The following is an 18,011-nucleotide window of genomic DNA, read 5'->3' on the forward strand; positions in this document are numbered from 1 at the left end:
TTTTCACTGAGAGCGGAAACGTTGCACCGAGGCTCTTCTGGAGAGGCCTAGCAGCGTCCTACCTGACTTACTTACCAATGAAGAGCCAGACACATCTATTGGCCTGCAGTGTTCCACATAACTGATCCTGACAACAGTCCCTCCCTCTCCCCACTACCCAAAAAGAACAGAGGCTTTTAGGATTAAGAGACATGGAAAAGCTACAGTACAGGGCTTCGTCTGTCTGTTTGTTTGTTTGTCAGTGTGTCTTTCCATTTACCTCTCAGTCTTTATCTCTCTTTCATATGCCCAAACACACATTGATTTCCATAAGCTCTGGAATGCTATGCCAACATACAGCAATGTAAAAAAAAATGTTTTAGTTTAAACTAAGTATTTGAGATGCTAAAACACACTTTGCATCCATTGGCAAACACTGATACTGCAGACGATAAAACAGACGATTAAAGCAGTAACGTGCCACGTAGCAAAAAGTAAAATCCACTGTGCCAATAACAGTATGGATTCATTTTTTTATCAAATACTTTTAATTAGGTTTTTTTGGATGTCATTTTACATTCGAGTATATGACTGACGGTATCGTCAGCAAGTTCCCTATGTATCAGCATAACATTACAGTCTTGCTTATAAGATATGTTTTCATCTTTAGCTGTGATGCTTGAGTTGCAGTTTTCTAAGCGATAAACCTGGGCTGTTGTTATGTTTAGTAGCATATAAAGAACCTCCCCATGTTGGAAAACCTCAGAAATACTGAAAGTGAGAGGCAACATATTTCTTAAAGGCTCTGTAAATATGCTTTCATTATAAAATGCCTCGGTCACCATCATCACTGTGATCATCATCTGCATCGCCATTTTGTCTTTCTCACATGAGCAATAATCTGCTCTACAGTTTAAGAGCATCACTTTTGTCCCCTATGTCTGAGCGGTGAAACTGACAGGGGGCCAGCTGTCTGCCTGTGTGTTTGCCTGTACTCCACTCTCTATTACTACCACCTCCTTCTGTAATTACAAGCTCCACTGCACACAGGCTCACCATCAGGTGGGGCCAGGGCCACAAGCGCAGCTCCACCAGCTCTCATCACTGTGGCATTTTGAATTCCCCTCGTGTGAGAGCTGCAGGCCAACGGGAAGCTTTTTGCACATCTGAGGTGCCACAGCCTGCAGGCCAATCAGCCAGTTGGGATTAAAAATGTTACATTTTGTTTGGTATCATTAGAAGGTTAGCTCACCCCTCATTGGTTCACCATCTGGGCGTTCTTTGCTTCCCTCTCAGTGGTGTGGCGTTTCTGTTGCACTGTATCAGCACTGCACAGGCTACAGCATGGCGGACGGAGACAAAAAAGAACAAAAGATGGAAGGGAAAGATTTGGGCAATGAGCACAAGGGGGTCGCATACGAAGCGAGCCGTGAGAGAAATGGGGATGGTGTGGAAACAAGAAAGAGGAGAAGAAATGAAGCAATCATAGATGTTAGGAAATGGGTATTTATTAAACATTTATGACCACTCCAGAATTGCATGCATCCGTAACAGTGACGTAAACCATGACATTGCATATGATGCCAATTGACATTTAGATTAAGCTGCTTTGGCACTAAAATATCACAAGTCATGATAAGGTGTCACCTGACAGCTTAACAACGGTGCAGCCAACTTGAAATGCAAGAAAAATGAACAACCATCACAGTTTTCATCAGTCAGGCGCTTGTCATTCCCAAAGGCAGATGTAGAGTTTCGTTTAATATTAACACTGGTTTAATCCTTTCTCATTTTCACGACTCAAACTTTAACTGTTAAACCCTTTGAGAGTCTAATCTCCCAGTGAGACCCTAATATTGTATCTCGATGTGGGAGTTAAAGTCTGCATTAAGACTGCTCATTTGGGATGTTCCACAAGGGTATTTCATTTTAGAAGACAGCTGGCTAAGAAGATTATAAGCATAGTTTTCAATTTATCTCACACATCCTGACTCCTTTTATTGGCTAGGACCCTCTTATCATGTTTTGCCAGGAGCTAGAGCAGCCATTGGCATCTTCCTCTGTATCTGCTACTTTGGAGTGGTTGCTTTTGATGCAACATTAGACTTCTTATTTTTACCCAGAGCGTGGCCTTTTTACACACACTGTTTCATGTTAATCACCAAAAAGTTGGATGAATGAAAGTTTAGAAAATGAAAACGGTGAACAAGTGTCACTTAAGTGTTATTTGTGGCAACTTGATGGAATCTATTTATCATGTTATTATGCTTACTTATTATGCATCAACTGGCCCCTGAGTGAGCCAGAAAGGATGAATGAGAGAGAGAGAGAGAAAGAGAGTGAGAGAGAGAGAGAGAGAACTTGCTGATGTAAAAAAAGAAAAAAGAAAAAAAAAGCTGCAGGAGTAAGGATATAAAACCTTGAGACAAGAGGATGCTCCTCTCTCAAACCCGCTGCCATCTCAGTGGTGGAAATGTTGGAGTTGGGGAGGGTCGACTTTGAGGTGACATTGACGCTATGTAGATGAGAGTGAGGATCCTGCGCTCCATGTTACGTCCCTGCTCGCTTCAACTCAGACGGCGGCAGCTCCTTTCCCCGTCTTCTCTCCCCTCCTCTCTTTCAGCACCACTCCTTTCAGGACAGCACCTCGCTCTCAAAGACGCATTTGTTGACCATCCTCCCCTCTCAGGATCGTATATTTGCTCGCTGTCGTCGGATGCAAAGTTTTCACCTTGGTTTTATTCTGTAAAAGTGCAAGGAAGTAACTTTTTTTGAAATTCGGATTTTCCCAATCTGGAAAATAAAAGCATTTTATTGTAAGTATTCTGTTACACAATATGCATCTTATATTCATGTATATATGTGCCTTTGTTGACTTACTTATGATGAGGGAGGACATTTGTGGAATTTGTCATATACGTAGATGTGCCAAATTTGGCAATGTCCACGGATGTGCGACGCAAGAGACTCATCTAATGAGGACCATTGGCAAATTTGATCCTTCAGTCCTGCTAGTAAATGTTAAAAATATGTCAAATATAGATGTGTGATCCATGTACATATAATCCTTTTTTCACTAAATCTCAATTTGTATGCGCGTCTCTTTGAAGTCAAATGTTACGTAGACCTGCAATATTATTACTACATTGGATATAAAATGCTTATTATATAAAACATAAAAAGATGTGTAAGTATGTTGCCTCATAATGCTTTTCACAATTACGCACGTGAGTTGATGGAGGGCGCAGAGAGCGCGCTCCATGTTTCATTCGCTCAATTATCATGGGCAGATGTTAATTAAATAACGTACATGTTTAAATGCAGAACCTTGCTAAAATCATGTTGCGTTAAAATGGTGTAGCGAATTGTTTGAATTTCTGATTAATAAGTAAGTAAAACACATATTAAATATTTTGAATCCTGCAGATATTTGATGAAAGTGTCTATTCAAAAACTCCAGTGAGTTATGAGCCACTCCAGGTGATTCATTAGACATTACCGTCGCGCCTGACTCCTAAATGTGTTTAATTGCTCTTCTCTTGTACCGGAACTGTAGAAGTGGGCCATTGAATTTAGAGCATAATGACTCAAGGACAAGAGCAGGCTCTAAATTTCTACTAACATGCATTCACTCCAGGCAATTAAAAGTGATTCTTATTGCATGAGAAGTCTTTATTTGATCCCGTGGGGTTCACGGATCGAGGGGCACATTTGTCGTCGTCTTCGTCGTCGTCCCCTCCCCCGAAGAAATGTCATGCAATTACAATGGATGCATGCATAATAATCGTTTTAAATAATATTTTAATAGTAATGCAAAACTTAGTTTTCAGCACAGGTCAGTACAATGCTCACCTTCATAAGCAAGTTGGTCACATATTATTTTATTTTTTTTTAATCCCCCCAGAAAACAAGCTAATGGAGAAAATAATTCCACTTCATTTTTTAATATAATGTTAAGATATCAAACAATTAGGGTAGAAATACGCAAATGATCACTGTTTATTCATTCATTCAGACATCAAAACAACTAAGTACATTTACATGTGGAGCAAGATCTCGTCTAATTGATGTCTTCTGATATTTTTTATTCCAATACATTTTTATATTTATATGTATGCATATTTAATTATGTTTTCAGGGTCGCTGGACCGCTGCTAAGCTGCTCCTGATCACTCTCATTGCCCCGATTATTCGTCTTTACTTGGCACTTATCTGGGAGCTGGGTGTAGGCTACAGGACGGAGAAGCTTCTGTTTGCCTGGACCGGTGCTAAAACCCCTTCTCTCCACTGGTCAGGACTATCCGACACGCACAGTGACCATGGCCACCAACGGGACCAAAGCCTCGGACGGACACGTCTTAACGGAGACAGTGAATGATGCACCCACCACCACGCCAAACGACAAACCCAAAACCTTGGTGGTGAAAGTGCAGAAGACGAAAAATGAGTTGCCCGAGAGAGAAACGTGGGGTGGAAGATTTGACTTTCTTCTCTCTTGTGTCGGATACGCAATCGGACTCGGAAATGTCTGGAGATTTCCTTATTTATGTGGGAAAAATGGAGGAGGTAATCAGGAATTTTTGGCAATTTTCCATTTATCCATACACCAAAAGGAGTTCAAAGATATCAACATCAAAAGCTGCCAGTTTGCTCCCGGAGGTTTTTAATTAAAATAAAGCTAAATTGTATTTCCCCACATCTAAGCCATGCGTAATTGCGCACAAGCGAAAGCGTCCACGCTGATCTGGGGCACAGTGTGAAATATTCCTTTTACCAAATATCTTATCTGGATCATGTTGAATGTTAATAGCTTATCACCTTCACTTACACACCTTTACCTCTCACCTCTCATTCAGGGGCCTTCTTGATTCCCTACTTTTTGACCCTCATATTTGCTGGCATGCCCCTGTTCTTTCTGGAGACGGCTCTTGGTCAATACACTTCTATTGGAGGGCTTGGAGTGTGGAAGCTGGCCCCCGTGTTCAAAGGTAAAATACAATTTTACTTAACCATTAACTATACTTTTTTGTGTCAACTGGCTGCTTCATAAAGACCAGGTTGATTAAGAGACCCAGGCAAGGTCGAACCTCGGGGCTCTTTGTAATTACAAAGTTAAATTTTTTTTAAATAAATCTTACATATATTATTATTGTTGTTTTATGTCAACACAAATATTTATGCATCATTTAAGATCATGCCTGTGCTCTCTGTTGTTTCAGGTGTGGGTCTGGCTGCTGCTGTTCTGTCCTTCTGGTTAAATATCTATTACATTGTAATCATATCCTGGGCTATTTACTATCTGTACAACTCTTTCACTACTGTGAGTATTTGATATTTATATTCATGCTGTTCCTTAATAAACAACTTAATTATAGGACATGAATACGTTGAACATTTAGGGTAGAAAAAACCTAAAGTAGTGTAGTTTCATTGATTCCTACTAAGAAATCTTTCACACAAGTGTCTCTTAAATCAGAACAAAGCACAGATTTTCTTTTGGGCCAGGTTGTATTTTTTACATAGTAACCCTTTTAGTTATGTGGCAGGTTCTTTTTGCCAGCACCTCTTATACAAGGGTGAACTGCCCTTAACAGAGTTTGACATTTATTACTTCCTTTCCCACATAATTAGCGCTTACACAAGGTATTGATAAATGCATTTGGCGATGAGGCATTCACTCTTCTGAGAAAAGCATGAAATCTCAATGAGTATCATGGTCTTGGCTGCTCGACAGCCAGAGAGAATGGGACCCGGCGGTGGGAGAGTAGTCCAAGTAAAAAGAGCTGTCTGTGTGATTTTTCTCCCTTTTTTTCCTTTAATTTTCAGGACCTGCCATGGCAATCTTGTGGCAATCCCTGGAACACAGATCGCTGCTACACCAACTACAGCATCACAGACACCCGAAACCTCACCAGCGCTGTGGTGGAGTTCTGGGAGTAAGCTGGACATAAGAATTTGTTTAGATCACATGAATACTGCTCAGTTGTGAACTGTATTAAACGAAAAAGAAAGGTCATGGCCCCTGTTGTGCATAATAAAGATCAGGATTGGAGTCTGATACGGCCATTTGGATCAGAGGATCCAATGGTTCACCAAATCCCTTAATATACATCTATCCAGATACTTCTAGAAGAGGAAATATAGTGTGCGTACAATAAAGGGCCTCAAACTAACTTAGAAAAATAATATTCTAATGAGAGCCACAAAAGAAATGCGTGTAGACATGCGTGCATGCAAGCATGACTTCTCTTGACTGTGGCGCCTAAAAAGGCTTTAGGGGTGAGAAACCAAAGCCAAGGAGAGGGCTTTTTTTGTGAGTATCCAGACACGTGTGTGCATATTTGTGTGTGCATCCATGCATGCTGCATGTGTGAGATCAAGGAGGTTTGTGCGCGTTGTAGTAAGACCACTTTACTCCTTCCCTGCAGACGTAACATGCACCAGCTGACCGATGGCCTGGAAAAGCCTGGGGAGGTCAGGATCCCGCTGGCTATCACACTCGCCATTGCATGGGTGCTCGTCTATTTCTGTATCTGGAAAGGGGTTGGCTGGACCGGCAAAGTAAGTACAGGGAGAACAAAAATAAAATCCATTGTGAATTACATTTGCGTCATTTTTATGCTGAAGGGCGTAACATTGGCACAATGATATGTTGGATTATTGTTTAAATGTAGGAATCACAACTCATTCATACTAATACAGGATGAACTAAAATGTAAATTCAAGTGACAATGGCGATACAACTTTGAACATGCAATTCCCCTTTAATCCTCAGTATGACAAGGACCTACACTTGACTGCTATAAAGCCATGTTCAGCCCACTGAGCTACACAATTATAAACTGTAACATTTGTTAAAAGCCCTTTTCACTTTTTATATCAATGTTTGTTCATTTTACATATGGCCGATTCACCATTGGTTTTATATATAGCAGTATCAATGACAGTATCTCTTGTTAGTTCATTTCTTATTCAGTGGATTTTATCATGAATGATCTTAACTGTGTTGACTTTGATAGCACAGTGAAAATGAGTTCCGATAAGGAGGGAAATAGTGCACTAAGAGTGTGCTGAACACAACCATTCTGGGGTCATCTTGCCTCCGGGGAATGGCTGACTAGGTCACTGTGCTGCACTGTGCTGCGGGGATGGTGCCACAGTACAGTAACACTCTTCATGATGAGTTGAAGAACTTAGTCATTTTCACTTCTTCTACAGTTGTGTTGCCTGGGCAAATATTACAAGTGAAAGACGAAGCTGTCATTTTTGGCTTTGATATACAATATTCTTTGTGTCCCACAGGTGGTGTACTTCTCAGCCACATACCCTTACTTCATGCTGTTCATCCTGTTTTGTCGTGGCATCACTCTACCTGGCGCAATGGATGGAATCCTCTTCTATATCACGCCAGACTTTGAAAAACTGAAGCAGTCAGAGGTATGCTCTCTGTTTTCAGTCTCGATGTCTGAAAATTGCTTCTATATGTATATATATATATATATATATATAAATATTTTTCATTGAATAGTAGAGCAACACGCTTATAGGATGTTGAACTCCTGCAATGACTATGTATATCTGTATTACATATGCTAAAGAAGGCTAAAGTATACAGTCAAGGCTGAAGTGTGCCAGTGTTATTTAGGCTGATGTCCAGAAAAATACAACCCTACAATATAGTATTGATTTTGTTTTATGATGCCATGTTTTATTCTTTAATGAGTGTGAATAAATTACTGAGCCACATCATTAAAGCTCAAGGAGAACTTGACATGAAGCTCGATGAGGTGTGGAGAGACTACATTAGACAAGCCAAGGCCAGAAGATGATGCACTGGGATCCGATAGGATCACGTGTAACAAGACAACACTCAACACACAAGAAAAATACTTGTAACAATTTCCTGGAACAAGTATTGTTCCCGGTTCTTGCATTAACATCAAAGGTTTACAAGCCATAAGATGCATTTTTGCACATGGCTTGATCAGTCTGGCCAGTTTGGCTGATAATTGGCTGACAATGAGAAATGATGTCATATAATAAGTAGAATAAAGTGAAATCTGGCAATTTTCTAAATAAATATTTGAATTTAGCATCAACTTTGCACAAGTCACGTGTCTACACCTGCTTATTTTGACCTACTTTTTCTAATCTTTGTGTGTCAGGTGTGGCTGGATGCTGCCACTCAGATCTTCTTTTCTTACGGGCTTGGATTAGGCTCTCTGATTGCTCTTGGAAGCTACAATCCCTTCAATAACAACGTATACAGGTAGGCGAATACAATATGTTGCATTCCAGATTCATCCACTACATGAATTAAATACCTATTCAGAGTGTCTCTCGCCGGTCACTCACACATCTCTTTTTTTAAATTGAGACTGTGCAGATGTGTCTTTCTGGGATTATTTTAGGTTTCCTGGCAACATAATGTCTGCTGTACCTTCTATTTTGGGACTATTCGAGCCTCCAGCTGTATCAGTCGTTTCATTATTTTGGCTCTACCCTCTGATTTACACACAGACATTAGGTTTGCCTCAGCCTCTGTCACATTGTCGGATAAACATTTTTCTGCAGCCCAAATGTGTATATCTATGATTCCAACTATTCTGAAACTGCTGGAGCTCACTGCCATTTTAAATAACAGGTCAATATAAATGTACTCAGCTGCTGTGTAACTGCAGGATGCAAAATGGCTCTCATCCATCCCTTCCCCCAATTCCTCTCGACAATGTGTGACGGGTTGATAAGGAATTGATATAGGCGTGACAATGGCTGCCTTGTGCTTTGTCTCTCCCCTACAGAGATTCTATCATTGTCTGCTGCATCAACTCTTTCACCAGCATGTTCGCTGGCTTGGTCATTTTCTCCATCGTTGGATTCATGTCCAATGTAACAAAGAGACCCATCGCTGATGTGGCAGCCTCAGGTAATTGCAATCAATGTTGAAACTCGATAGTAACAATCGGCACAGAAAAGATACTGGCGACTTTGCAAAAATTAGCCCTTGAAATTGCTAGATATTATTCTTTCAGTCAAAAAGGGAAGGTTTTAGCCTGTCACTATATGACACTTCAGATATCTGGGTTTATGAGAAAGAAAAGATGCTTAGTGATTTTGCAAAACTCTCTGTCCTTTGTGAATCCTTAAGTTGGACTTCTTCCAAGGACACTTTGGATTTATCCAGTATTACAGTTACTGTCATTATGACTGACTATGTGTGTTGAAAATGGTAGATAATCACACTTTTAAATTAACATTGATTAACTTTTACAACAATTACCATTAATAACAACAATTAACATTATTATGTTTACCATGTCTATAACATTTGTCTTTTGTCAGGACCTGGCCTGGCATTTTTGGCTTATCCTGAGGCTGTGACCCAGCTGCCTGTCTCTCCTCTCTGGGCCATACTCTTTTTCTCCATGCTGCTGATGCTGGGAATCGACAGCCAGGTAAAGATAACCCAACAAAAATGGTCTTTTTCGGGCCTTATTCATGTTGCAAAGTGCCGATGTAATATGTCCGACTGTTATTCTTCCATTCCTGAAGTTAGATCTTAACCTTGGAAATTGACCTCATGTTTTTATTGTGACAACAGAGTATTACATAACACAGTTTTAACGTGACTGCAATCTCTCCAGTTCTGCACTGTGGAAGGCTTCATCACCGCACTGGTTGACGAATTCCCACACGTTCTCCGAAAACGCAGAGAGATCTTCATCGCAATCGTCTGCCTTATTTCTTACATCATTGGACTGTCCAACATCACACAGGTAAATACTTCTTTCTTATTGGATAATTCACCACTTTCAGATACATTACTGAGTAGTAACAGCGTTTGACTAAATGACCAGGTTGACCCTCATATGAAATCCAAAGAGCATCTAAGTAAAAAGTCATACTCCCTCCGAGCAAACATGTCTCCGACAAAAGTTACGTTCCCACAAGAAAACTGCATTCTCATATATGTTTCCAGGGAAACATTGTCTACAGGATTACGGTGGCAGTTTTAAACACGTCTTTGATATTGTAAATTGAAACAAAACAAAAGTATTTTTTCTAGGAGCCCAGGCTGCTCTGAGAATGTGATTCCTTGTGGTTCAGGTCATTTAGCATCATGTTTCTGTCTGCAGACATGAACATTTCATTTCACTTATTTACCCACGAGCTGCTGGACCAAAGGATAATGACATAGTCCGTAGGTTTGCCTGTCCATTTGCACGTCTGTCCAACACTTTGGTCCAGAGGAAGATGTCTCACACCTCCAGGCCAGATTCACATTAACTTTTGTATTTTGTTATTAAAGGTGCCCCTACAATGATTCATGAAGGTTTTGGGGACCATCTGAGCTATAGTCAGGACAAAATGTACACTTCACCAACATGTTGCTCTATTACATGGAATCTTTAATAGCTGTGTTTCAATGAAATGCGTGAGTACTCATGGTCCACAGGGGCCGAATACTAATGATTTTTGGCGACCCACAGACCTTTCTGCTAATACCACAATCTGGTTGAAAAAAACTAAATCAAAGTCTAAGACTCAGATTGCCATGAAATGTTATTGCTGAACACATTCATGCCTCTTAGAGAATGATTCATGTTGTGCACTTCATCCCCTCTAGCACCCCAATAAGGTATGACTACATTTGCCAGGTTATCGAATGAGGTCTGTCTGTAAGTCCACATTTTAAGAGTGGATAGATTCTAAGATATGTTATTTAATATATATAAAAAACTGTCCCACTAAATGACTACAGGCCACTGCTGCATAAGATACAGTCATAGTTTTGTCACAATTCTAGTCAAAAGCAAAAATAAAACCAGGGGAGGAGCCAAAAAGTCAGCAAAAAGTCAGCAAAAAGTCAGCAAAGAGGTTTCTGTTTCTACTGGTGAGCTAAAAATGACAGAATCCCTGCAGGCCAAGGTCATGTTTGTCAATGAGACTCGAAGACCCTGCATTGTCCCTTTATTTCTGCCAAAATGGATATCCATCATGCCACATGCACAGCTCTGTTAGAATGAGGCAGTTTCCCTAATCACTGCTCAGGGCAGTATAAAATATATCAAGCTTCACAGAGTAGGAGTTGACGAACTGTAGCAGGTCCCTTTGAGCTGGTCTCCATAACTACCTGATAGCAGCAAAAGATGGTGAAAACATGAGAACATGAAATGTTTCAGGGAGATGCTTTATCTATGTACACTGGTCCTGCCTGTGCTGCACACTCACAATGACACAGTTTCCACAAGGAAGTCACCAAGTCCGTCCTAACCAATGAAACGTCACTAACACTCACCAGCCACTGCCGCCGGTGCTCTCGGCCTTGATGTTATTCCACTTGGGCGATTTGATACTGTCCTGCACATCCAATACTATAACTGCTTCTTCAACGTTTTCCCCTTTGTCTTCATCCGTCTTTCTTTTCTTTTCTGCTTCTCTCCTTTTATAGGGTGGACTGTACGTGTTCAAACTATTTGACTACTACTCAGCTAGTGGAATGTGCCTGCTCTTCCTGGTCTTCTTTGAGTGCATCTCAATTTCGTGGTTTTATGGTGAGCCACATTCATGTCTCAGTAATCTCCTTAAGGATGTGTTTTTCATCTGAAGACATTCCTGTCTTACGTTGCTGACTGAGTCCGAGCTAAACTCTCAAGATCTAACCTATAAGATGCAGACTAGAAACATATCTGAGATCATGTGTTATGGAACGCATCTGTAGTCACACAACACAATAACTAAAACTCTATTCATCATGCTTTATCAGGTGTGAACAAATTCTACGACAACATTGAAGAAATGATCGGCTACAGGCCCTGCATGTGGTGGAAGGCCTGCTGGGTCGTGTTCACTCCGCTCATTGTGGCTGTAAGTTTCATCTGTGGTAAAAATGCACAATGTTCAACGCACCAACACGGTAAAAATGACCCCATCAATGACAATATTTAGGCTGTTAAGGTGAAGCTATATGTTGAGAATGATTGCTATGAACGTAATGTGCTTTTCTTAACTTTTACTTGATGTAATGTTTGGCTTAATTCCTGGCAGCAAAATACAAAGTGTGTCTGTTGTGTCCAAAGATCATCCAAGACCAAAATCTTAACGTTTACAGTAATATGTCTTCATGTTCATAGCCTAGAATCTTAACTTTATTAGTTGAATGTCAAAAGCATGATGATGCAGGTGCCGAGATCTATTTCCTTGTCCCTCTTGTCTAGGGAGTCTTCTTGTTTAGTGCAGTGCAGATGGTTCCCCTCACCATGGGTGACTACGTGTTCCCAGCCTGGGGCCAGGGGGTTGGGTGGTGCATGGCCCTCTCCTCCATGACCCTCATCCCTGGCTACATGGGCTACATGTTCCTCACACTCAAAGGCACATACAAAGAGGTAAGATCAAAGTGGATTCAATCAAATAATTGACGCAGTTTCCTTAATAATACTATTTGGCCTGATTTGGCTGTATTTGTGTTTGCATTATGCAAATGAAATCTAAATACAACCTATATACATACATTTAAAGGAAATGTAATTAAACTTACATATATGTATACTGGTATATAAATACTGAGAGTTTTGGTTTGTGTAATGCAAATATGATAGATAGATTTACCCAGAGCGTATGCATCACTGCACCTACCTCTCATGCATTAGCTGGTTTGAATTTTAAACTTCGGTCGGCAGCGAGGCAGGCTCTGTGTTACTTGGTATGCAAGAGTGTTGGCTCAAATATATTAGTACAAACTGTATACAATCCCACACAGGGACATATGGTGTAAGTAGACAGAGCTGATGTATTCTGAGGATAATGTGAAGTCATCATGCTCTGAGGATTTTATTGTCACTTTTAGCCATGAAGGGAAGTTGGAATGAACATTTAAGGGCACCCTGTAGATTTTTACTGCTGAAAAATGTTTACCAGAATAAACTGATTTATATTTATATTTATATCATCCTCAATTGCATTTACAAAATGTGCATAATGCCTAGCAATGACAATATTACCTGAAATGTAATTTAGCAGCACAAAGACTCTTCACACTGGATGTTAAAATGCTCATCTTAGCCCAATGTGATTTTGCTCCAGGCATTATAACCCGCACAGTGATTCAATGCTTTTGTAATGAGCAAACACATAGGCATGCTGGGTAAAGACGTGATAAATTGCCATGAAGAGTAGAGCAGCGATAAAAGGATTAGCGAAATAGAGTTTCTAATTAGTTCTGTTAAACAATTGTGGATCCCTTTTTGCTATACCAGCCACTGAGTTCTCAGTAAATTACGTTCATTTGTATGCAGCAGAATGGTACGCTGCATTTTTATCGATCTGATGATCCTAATCAATGGCACATAATACCTTTTCCGGCATGCCATTTATATTAAGAGTATTTTGATTTGCAGTCATCCACAATGCGCTGAACAATAACCATACATCTTTACGGTCCCCAGTGACAGATATAGCTTTATAGCCACCACTGACAGATTAAATGGGCCATAATTGCAGGCAGTGCTACAGAGCCTGTCAGAGGCGATGTGCAGGTGTCAGATCCTGCAGTACCAGCTGATGGCTGATTGTCTAATTGTAGCAATCAGCCAGTTGATTAGTGCTCTGCACCCAGGCGGAAGCTCAGTTTCACAAATACTGCATATATATGCATATGTGCTGCAGAATCTCGGGTCTAACTCTATCCTTAGTTCAGATCGTTTTAAAGATTAAACATTTGATAGTGTCAAGAATATCGGCTTTTATTGTCCTTTATCAGCAAAATCTCCGGCTGTATTAGTTCATATAGCAGGTTGACAAGGAGGTTTTCAGTCACCCACGCTGTGTGGAAATTCACACTACAAAACGTCCCAACATTGTTGTCATTCGAACCCCCCCCCCCCCCCCCCCCCTCCATGTTGTTATATTTGACATCATTTTATTCTAATCTGTTTTTTTATTTTATTCTTAATTGTTTTCTGTCTGTATTAAAGAGTTTATTGCTTTTAAATCATACAGTATGAAAATATATATAAGTATATTTAAGCAATAGCTCACGACAGGCCGTGGTATGCTCATTATATCACAGTTAAGGGGCGTGGTTCAGCCCGACGCGAAGCGGAGGGTCGACAACCCCCTTAACTGTGATATAATGAGCATACATCACGGTCTGAAGTGAGCTATTGCTTTTATAAAACGGTTACCAAGTGTGGCAATATGAAATAAAAATACACACTCTAATTTAAATAGTTTTTATTATTAAATAATGATGTTCAAAATAAAATAGTCCCTCCGTTGCCTTCTGCACAAAACATAGCGCTAACAGCTAGCGCGATGTTCTGTTCGTTTCATTTTTTTTTCCATTTGGTCTACCTGCTCTTCACGTAGCTCTGCATGTCGTCTTTTATGGGCTTTTTTCTCTGGAGATAGGCACTGAACAATCCACTCCTCCAGAGTAGAGAACATTGTACTATACTAAATGGACGGTCCCTTGTATTGGCGCATGCGCGACCAGAACTCGGAACCAGATTGAACTGTAAACACGTCTGTGTTTCAGCCTGTATAGTACGTGTTTGATTATTGTCATTTCACGCTGATATTATTTATAATAAAAGCAACCGAACAAATGTAACTCTGTTCTTATTTACAGAGTAAAACTTTGTACATTTGTTTCTTAACGGACGTAATTTAACAGCTGTAACGGTTGTAGTTTTTTCTCAGACGCGGAGGGATACTGACTTGTTGTGAAAAGTAACTACAATTCTACCCGTGATATACGCTCATTATACCAAGGCTAAGAACCAATCAGATTGCTTGATTTGACATGTCCGTTTTATAACACTATATATATCACTATATAAGTCTGATGTATTATTATTATTATTATTATTATTATTATTATTATTATTATTATTATTATTATTATTATTATTATTATTATTATTATATAACCACAAGTCACACCAAGGAAACTGTATAAATGTCTTGACTGAGAGGAAGTTTACAGAGCCAGAGGCTGTGCATTCATCAAGCGCACAGCTGTTTAGCTGGTGTGTTTTGTTACAGCTTCTTGGTTTAATCACAAACTTTGCAGCTGTTTGGTCCCTACTAATGTTGTATGACAGTGTCTCATTGTAATCTCGACACAATCACTACATTTTTCAGCTGTGTGATATCTGTGCTACTCCCTTTCAGCGTCTGCGGATGATGTTCACGCCTGTGGCACTGGTGAAGGCTCAGGAAAATGGCCCAGACCAGCAGATAGAAAACCAGAATCAGACCCCTGCCAACGAGGAAGCCTACATCTAGAAACTGCTTTGTATCGACGGCCAGACTGGCGATCTACACAGAAAAAAAACATAATCAAGGTTGGGAACGACCACCAGACTTCCATGTCTGCTTTTATTCACCTACCTCCTGGGGACACGTGAGACCAACCTGATTACAGTTATTTTTAGGGGTTTTTCTGTTTGTTTATTTGTATAATACAGAGTTATAAAACTTATGAGGAAAAACAAACTACCCAGCAAAATTGTTGTGATATTATGAATTTCATTATGCAAAAAAGTTAGTCTTTTTAGAAAAGGAAATGTGACTTAGGAAATTACTGTACATTGAATATATAATTTAAATTTGGAGGCCTGCGTTGATTCAATAGTATTGTGCTACTTTGAAGATATTAATTAATCTACTAAACTACAATTACTGTACAAAGAAACATATTGGTTAAATGCATTTTGCTTGTACATTACACATACATTAAAGGGAATGCAGTGTAGTAGGTGAAAAAAATGCAATTTGAAAGTTTGTAAAGTGAAAATTGAACATTGACCAATTTATGGCAAAGACAATATGGGAATGTGCAACAGGTAAGGCCAAATCTGCTTGTATGTGTACAATATCATTTAGCCAGACTATCACCCCCTTGCAGGATCCTGCAGTTTACCTGAAATGTTTACCACCCATGTCTGGGGCTACCTTTGAAAAGCACAAGTACAGTATGGAATTTTGAAGTGTCCAACGTTTTCTTTTTTTGGCTCGATTGAAACTTTTGACAACAGCAAAAATAACTTACTTAGGATACATAGCAAGAGACTGTTATAATTGTTTCTTTGTTTTCTAAAGAACAATAACTTTGTATGTTGTCTGAATCTTTTTTGTAGAATCATTTTTAGGTTGTTTTCTATATGTGAGAGTGAAAAGGACCAAAATCGTACTCACGTTTGAAAGACTGGTGCAGACATTTGACCCGCTGACTATATATGGATTAAATCAAGCATCTCCTTTTGTCTCTCTGAAGAGCAGCAGAGTACAGTAGCAAATACAGCATCTGCTTACAAGCACAATTTGGATCTGTAAACTACCACCTCTAACACTAAAGGTGTAACCGATACAGAAATCCCGTATTTGCATTGTGCGTACAATATTTCTGCCTGCGATTATTTGGAATAAGTAGATTTTTCTTCTCCTGACAACCGGTTAAGTGGAAAGACAGAGTTGTGTTGCAATACGCCAATGCTAATTCAGATCTATATTTTAAACTGTAAGAATGAATAAGCTGCAGTGGCTGCTGCACTGGAGAGTGCATGATGGATTTCTATGATAGATACCACTATTCTGACTGAAACCGTTTACTTGCATATCTATTTAGTAACCCACTCCTCAGGAACAAAGGTGGACGTGACCAAATTCTCTCAGATACTACATTATACACTGAAACAAAAGCGGCAACAAAACATGAACACACAAACCAGTATAATATATATACGTACTTGGGCACAAGTAACGCAAGCTGATCCAAATTGTTGCCTCTTTTCTGTGTGCTATTCAGCTAGCATCATTTCTTTCAGTGTAAATGAACTGTGATGGCCTCCACTCAGTTATTTTAGTAGAAGCCATAGTGTTTCTATCCTGTGGCGAGTGCAGATTTCCAATATCAGACTAGGAGAGAGAAATATTGGCTCAGTCGAGGACAAAGCCGGCAAAAGCACTGTTAACACAACAGGACATAGCAAAATGCTATTTACTGTAGGCCAACACCACTAAAACTACTCCTTTTCATAGGGTGAAAAAGAACCTATTACTACATATCAAGTTTGATCGGCAATATAGAAACATATATGAAGAAGCTGACTTTGCAACAGGACACAGATATATCTGTATTACTATGAAGGAGGATCAAGAAATGTTGCTTCTGTGGCAGCTACATGCGACAGTCCCGTTTATTTTCTTTTATCTATGTTTTCTCTTCTCAAAGATATGTGAATTAAAATGTGCAATGACAAAAGGTTCCGTGAATTTTGTATAAAGTTACCATACTGCAGTTTTCTCTCTTGAATGATGTTGTAAACTGGACTGTGTAATACATGTATCTGTGAATGTCCGTACAACCTGAGTTTTTCTTTTCTTTTGTCTAAATGTTGAACAAAAAAATGTGGTATTATTTGCTATTTTTCTGCAATAATATTATTATCTCAGAAACTAAAGCACATATCTCTCTCAACTGTAAAAAAATATATAATTACAATAACAGAATAGAGTAATATTAAAGATGATAATAATAATAATAATAATAATAATGATAATAATAATAATGTAATAGAAATGTCTAGTCAGAGAATATTGTTTTGTATATTTCTAGCTGTTTCATGGGCCTAATGTAAAATATTCTATGTAAAAAATATAATAAATGTCTTTAGATGGTGTTATATGAAAAAGCATGATTGCAATATATGTTATCAGCAAAAATAAATAAAGACCTATAGATTATAATGTCTGTGTCCTGTAATCATTCTGAAAAAGAAGTAGGCAATATGTGTGTCCATTCATTTTTAAATGCTTACCATAAACATTTGTCTTCATCAGCTACTAGTGATAATGCACACTAGGTTAACTGTGGAAAGTACAAATGCCATTTTTTATTGGATGTGACTCCTTGAATAACTACAAGCGCTAACATAAAAGGTATGGAAATGCTCTTCAAATATGCTTTCTGCATGGTTGAGTTTTGCATGACACTGACCTGCTTAGTGTTATGCTAATGCTCGATTTAT

The 18,011-nt window shown here is 39.2% G+C and overlaps 1 protein-coding gene across 1 annotated transcript; it reads left to right on the forward strand.

The window, feature by feature from the left end:
• Positions 1–2,286: 2,286 nt before the first annotated feature.
• slc6a1b (solute carrier family 6 member 1b) lies at positions 2,287–17,730 on the forward strand. The gene is made up of 15 exons (XM_029431819.1): positions 2,287–2,795; positions 4,118–4,545; positions 4,836–4,967; positions 5,199–5,299; positions 5,806–5,915; positions 6,408–6,540; positions 7,282–7,416; positions 8,145–8,248; positions 8,781–8,905; positions 9,322–9,434; positions 9,624–9,755; positions 11,432–11,534; positions 11,747–11,847; positions 12,198–12,365; positions 15,154–17,730. Exons 2-15 carry the CDS (start codon positions 4,299–4,301, stop codon positions 15,265–15,267), a joined length of 1,818 nt encoding a protein of 605 aa, XP_029287679.1. The 5' UTR covers positions 2,287–2,795; positions 4,118–4,298; the 3' UTR covers positions 15,268–17,730.
• Positions 17,731–18,011: the final 281 nt, after the last annotated feature.

The sequence above is a fragment of the Cottoperca gobio genome, chromosome 5, assembly GCF_900634415.1.
Source record: "Cottoperca gobio chromosome 5, fCotGob3.1, whole genome shotgun sequence".
In the NCBI taxonomy this organism is placed as follows: domain Eukaryota; kingdom Metazoa; phylum Chordata; class Actinopteri; order Perciformes; family Bovichtidae; genus Cottoperca; species Cottoperca gobio.

Coding starts and splice junctions, on each gene's coding strand:
- slc6a1b (XM_029431819.1), top strand. CDS start 4,299: ATGGCCACCAACGGGACCAAAGCCTCGGACGGACACGTCTTAACGGAG. Junction 8,906..9,321: donor CGCTGATGTGGCAGCCTCAG/GTAATTGCAATC, acceptor GTCTTTTGTCAG/GACCTGGCCTGGCATTTTTG. Junction 9,756..11,431: donor GACTGTCCAACATCACACAG/GTAAATACTTCT, acceptor CTCCTTTTATAG/GGTGGACTGTACGTGTTCAA.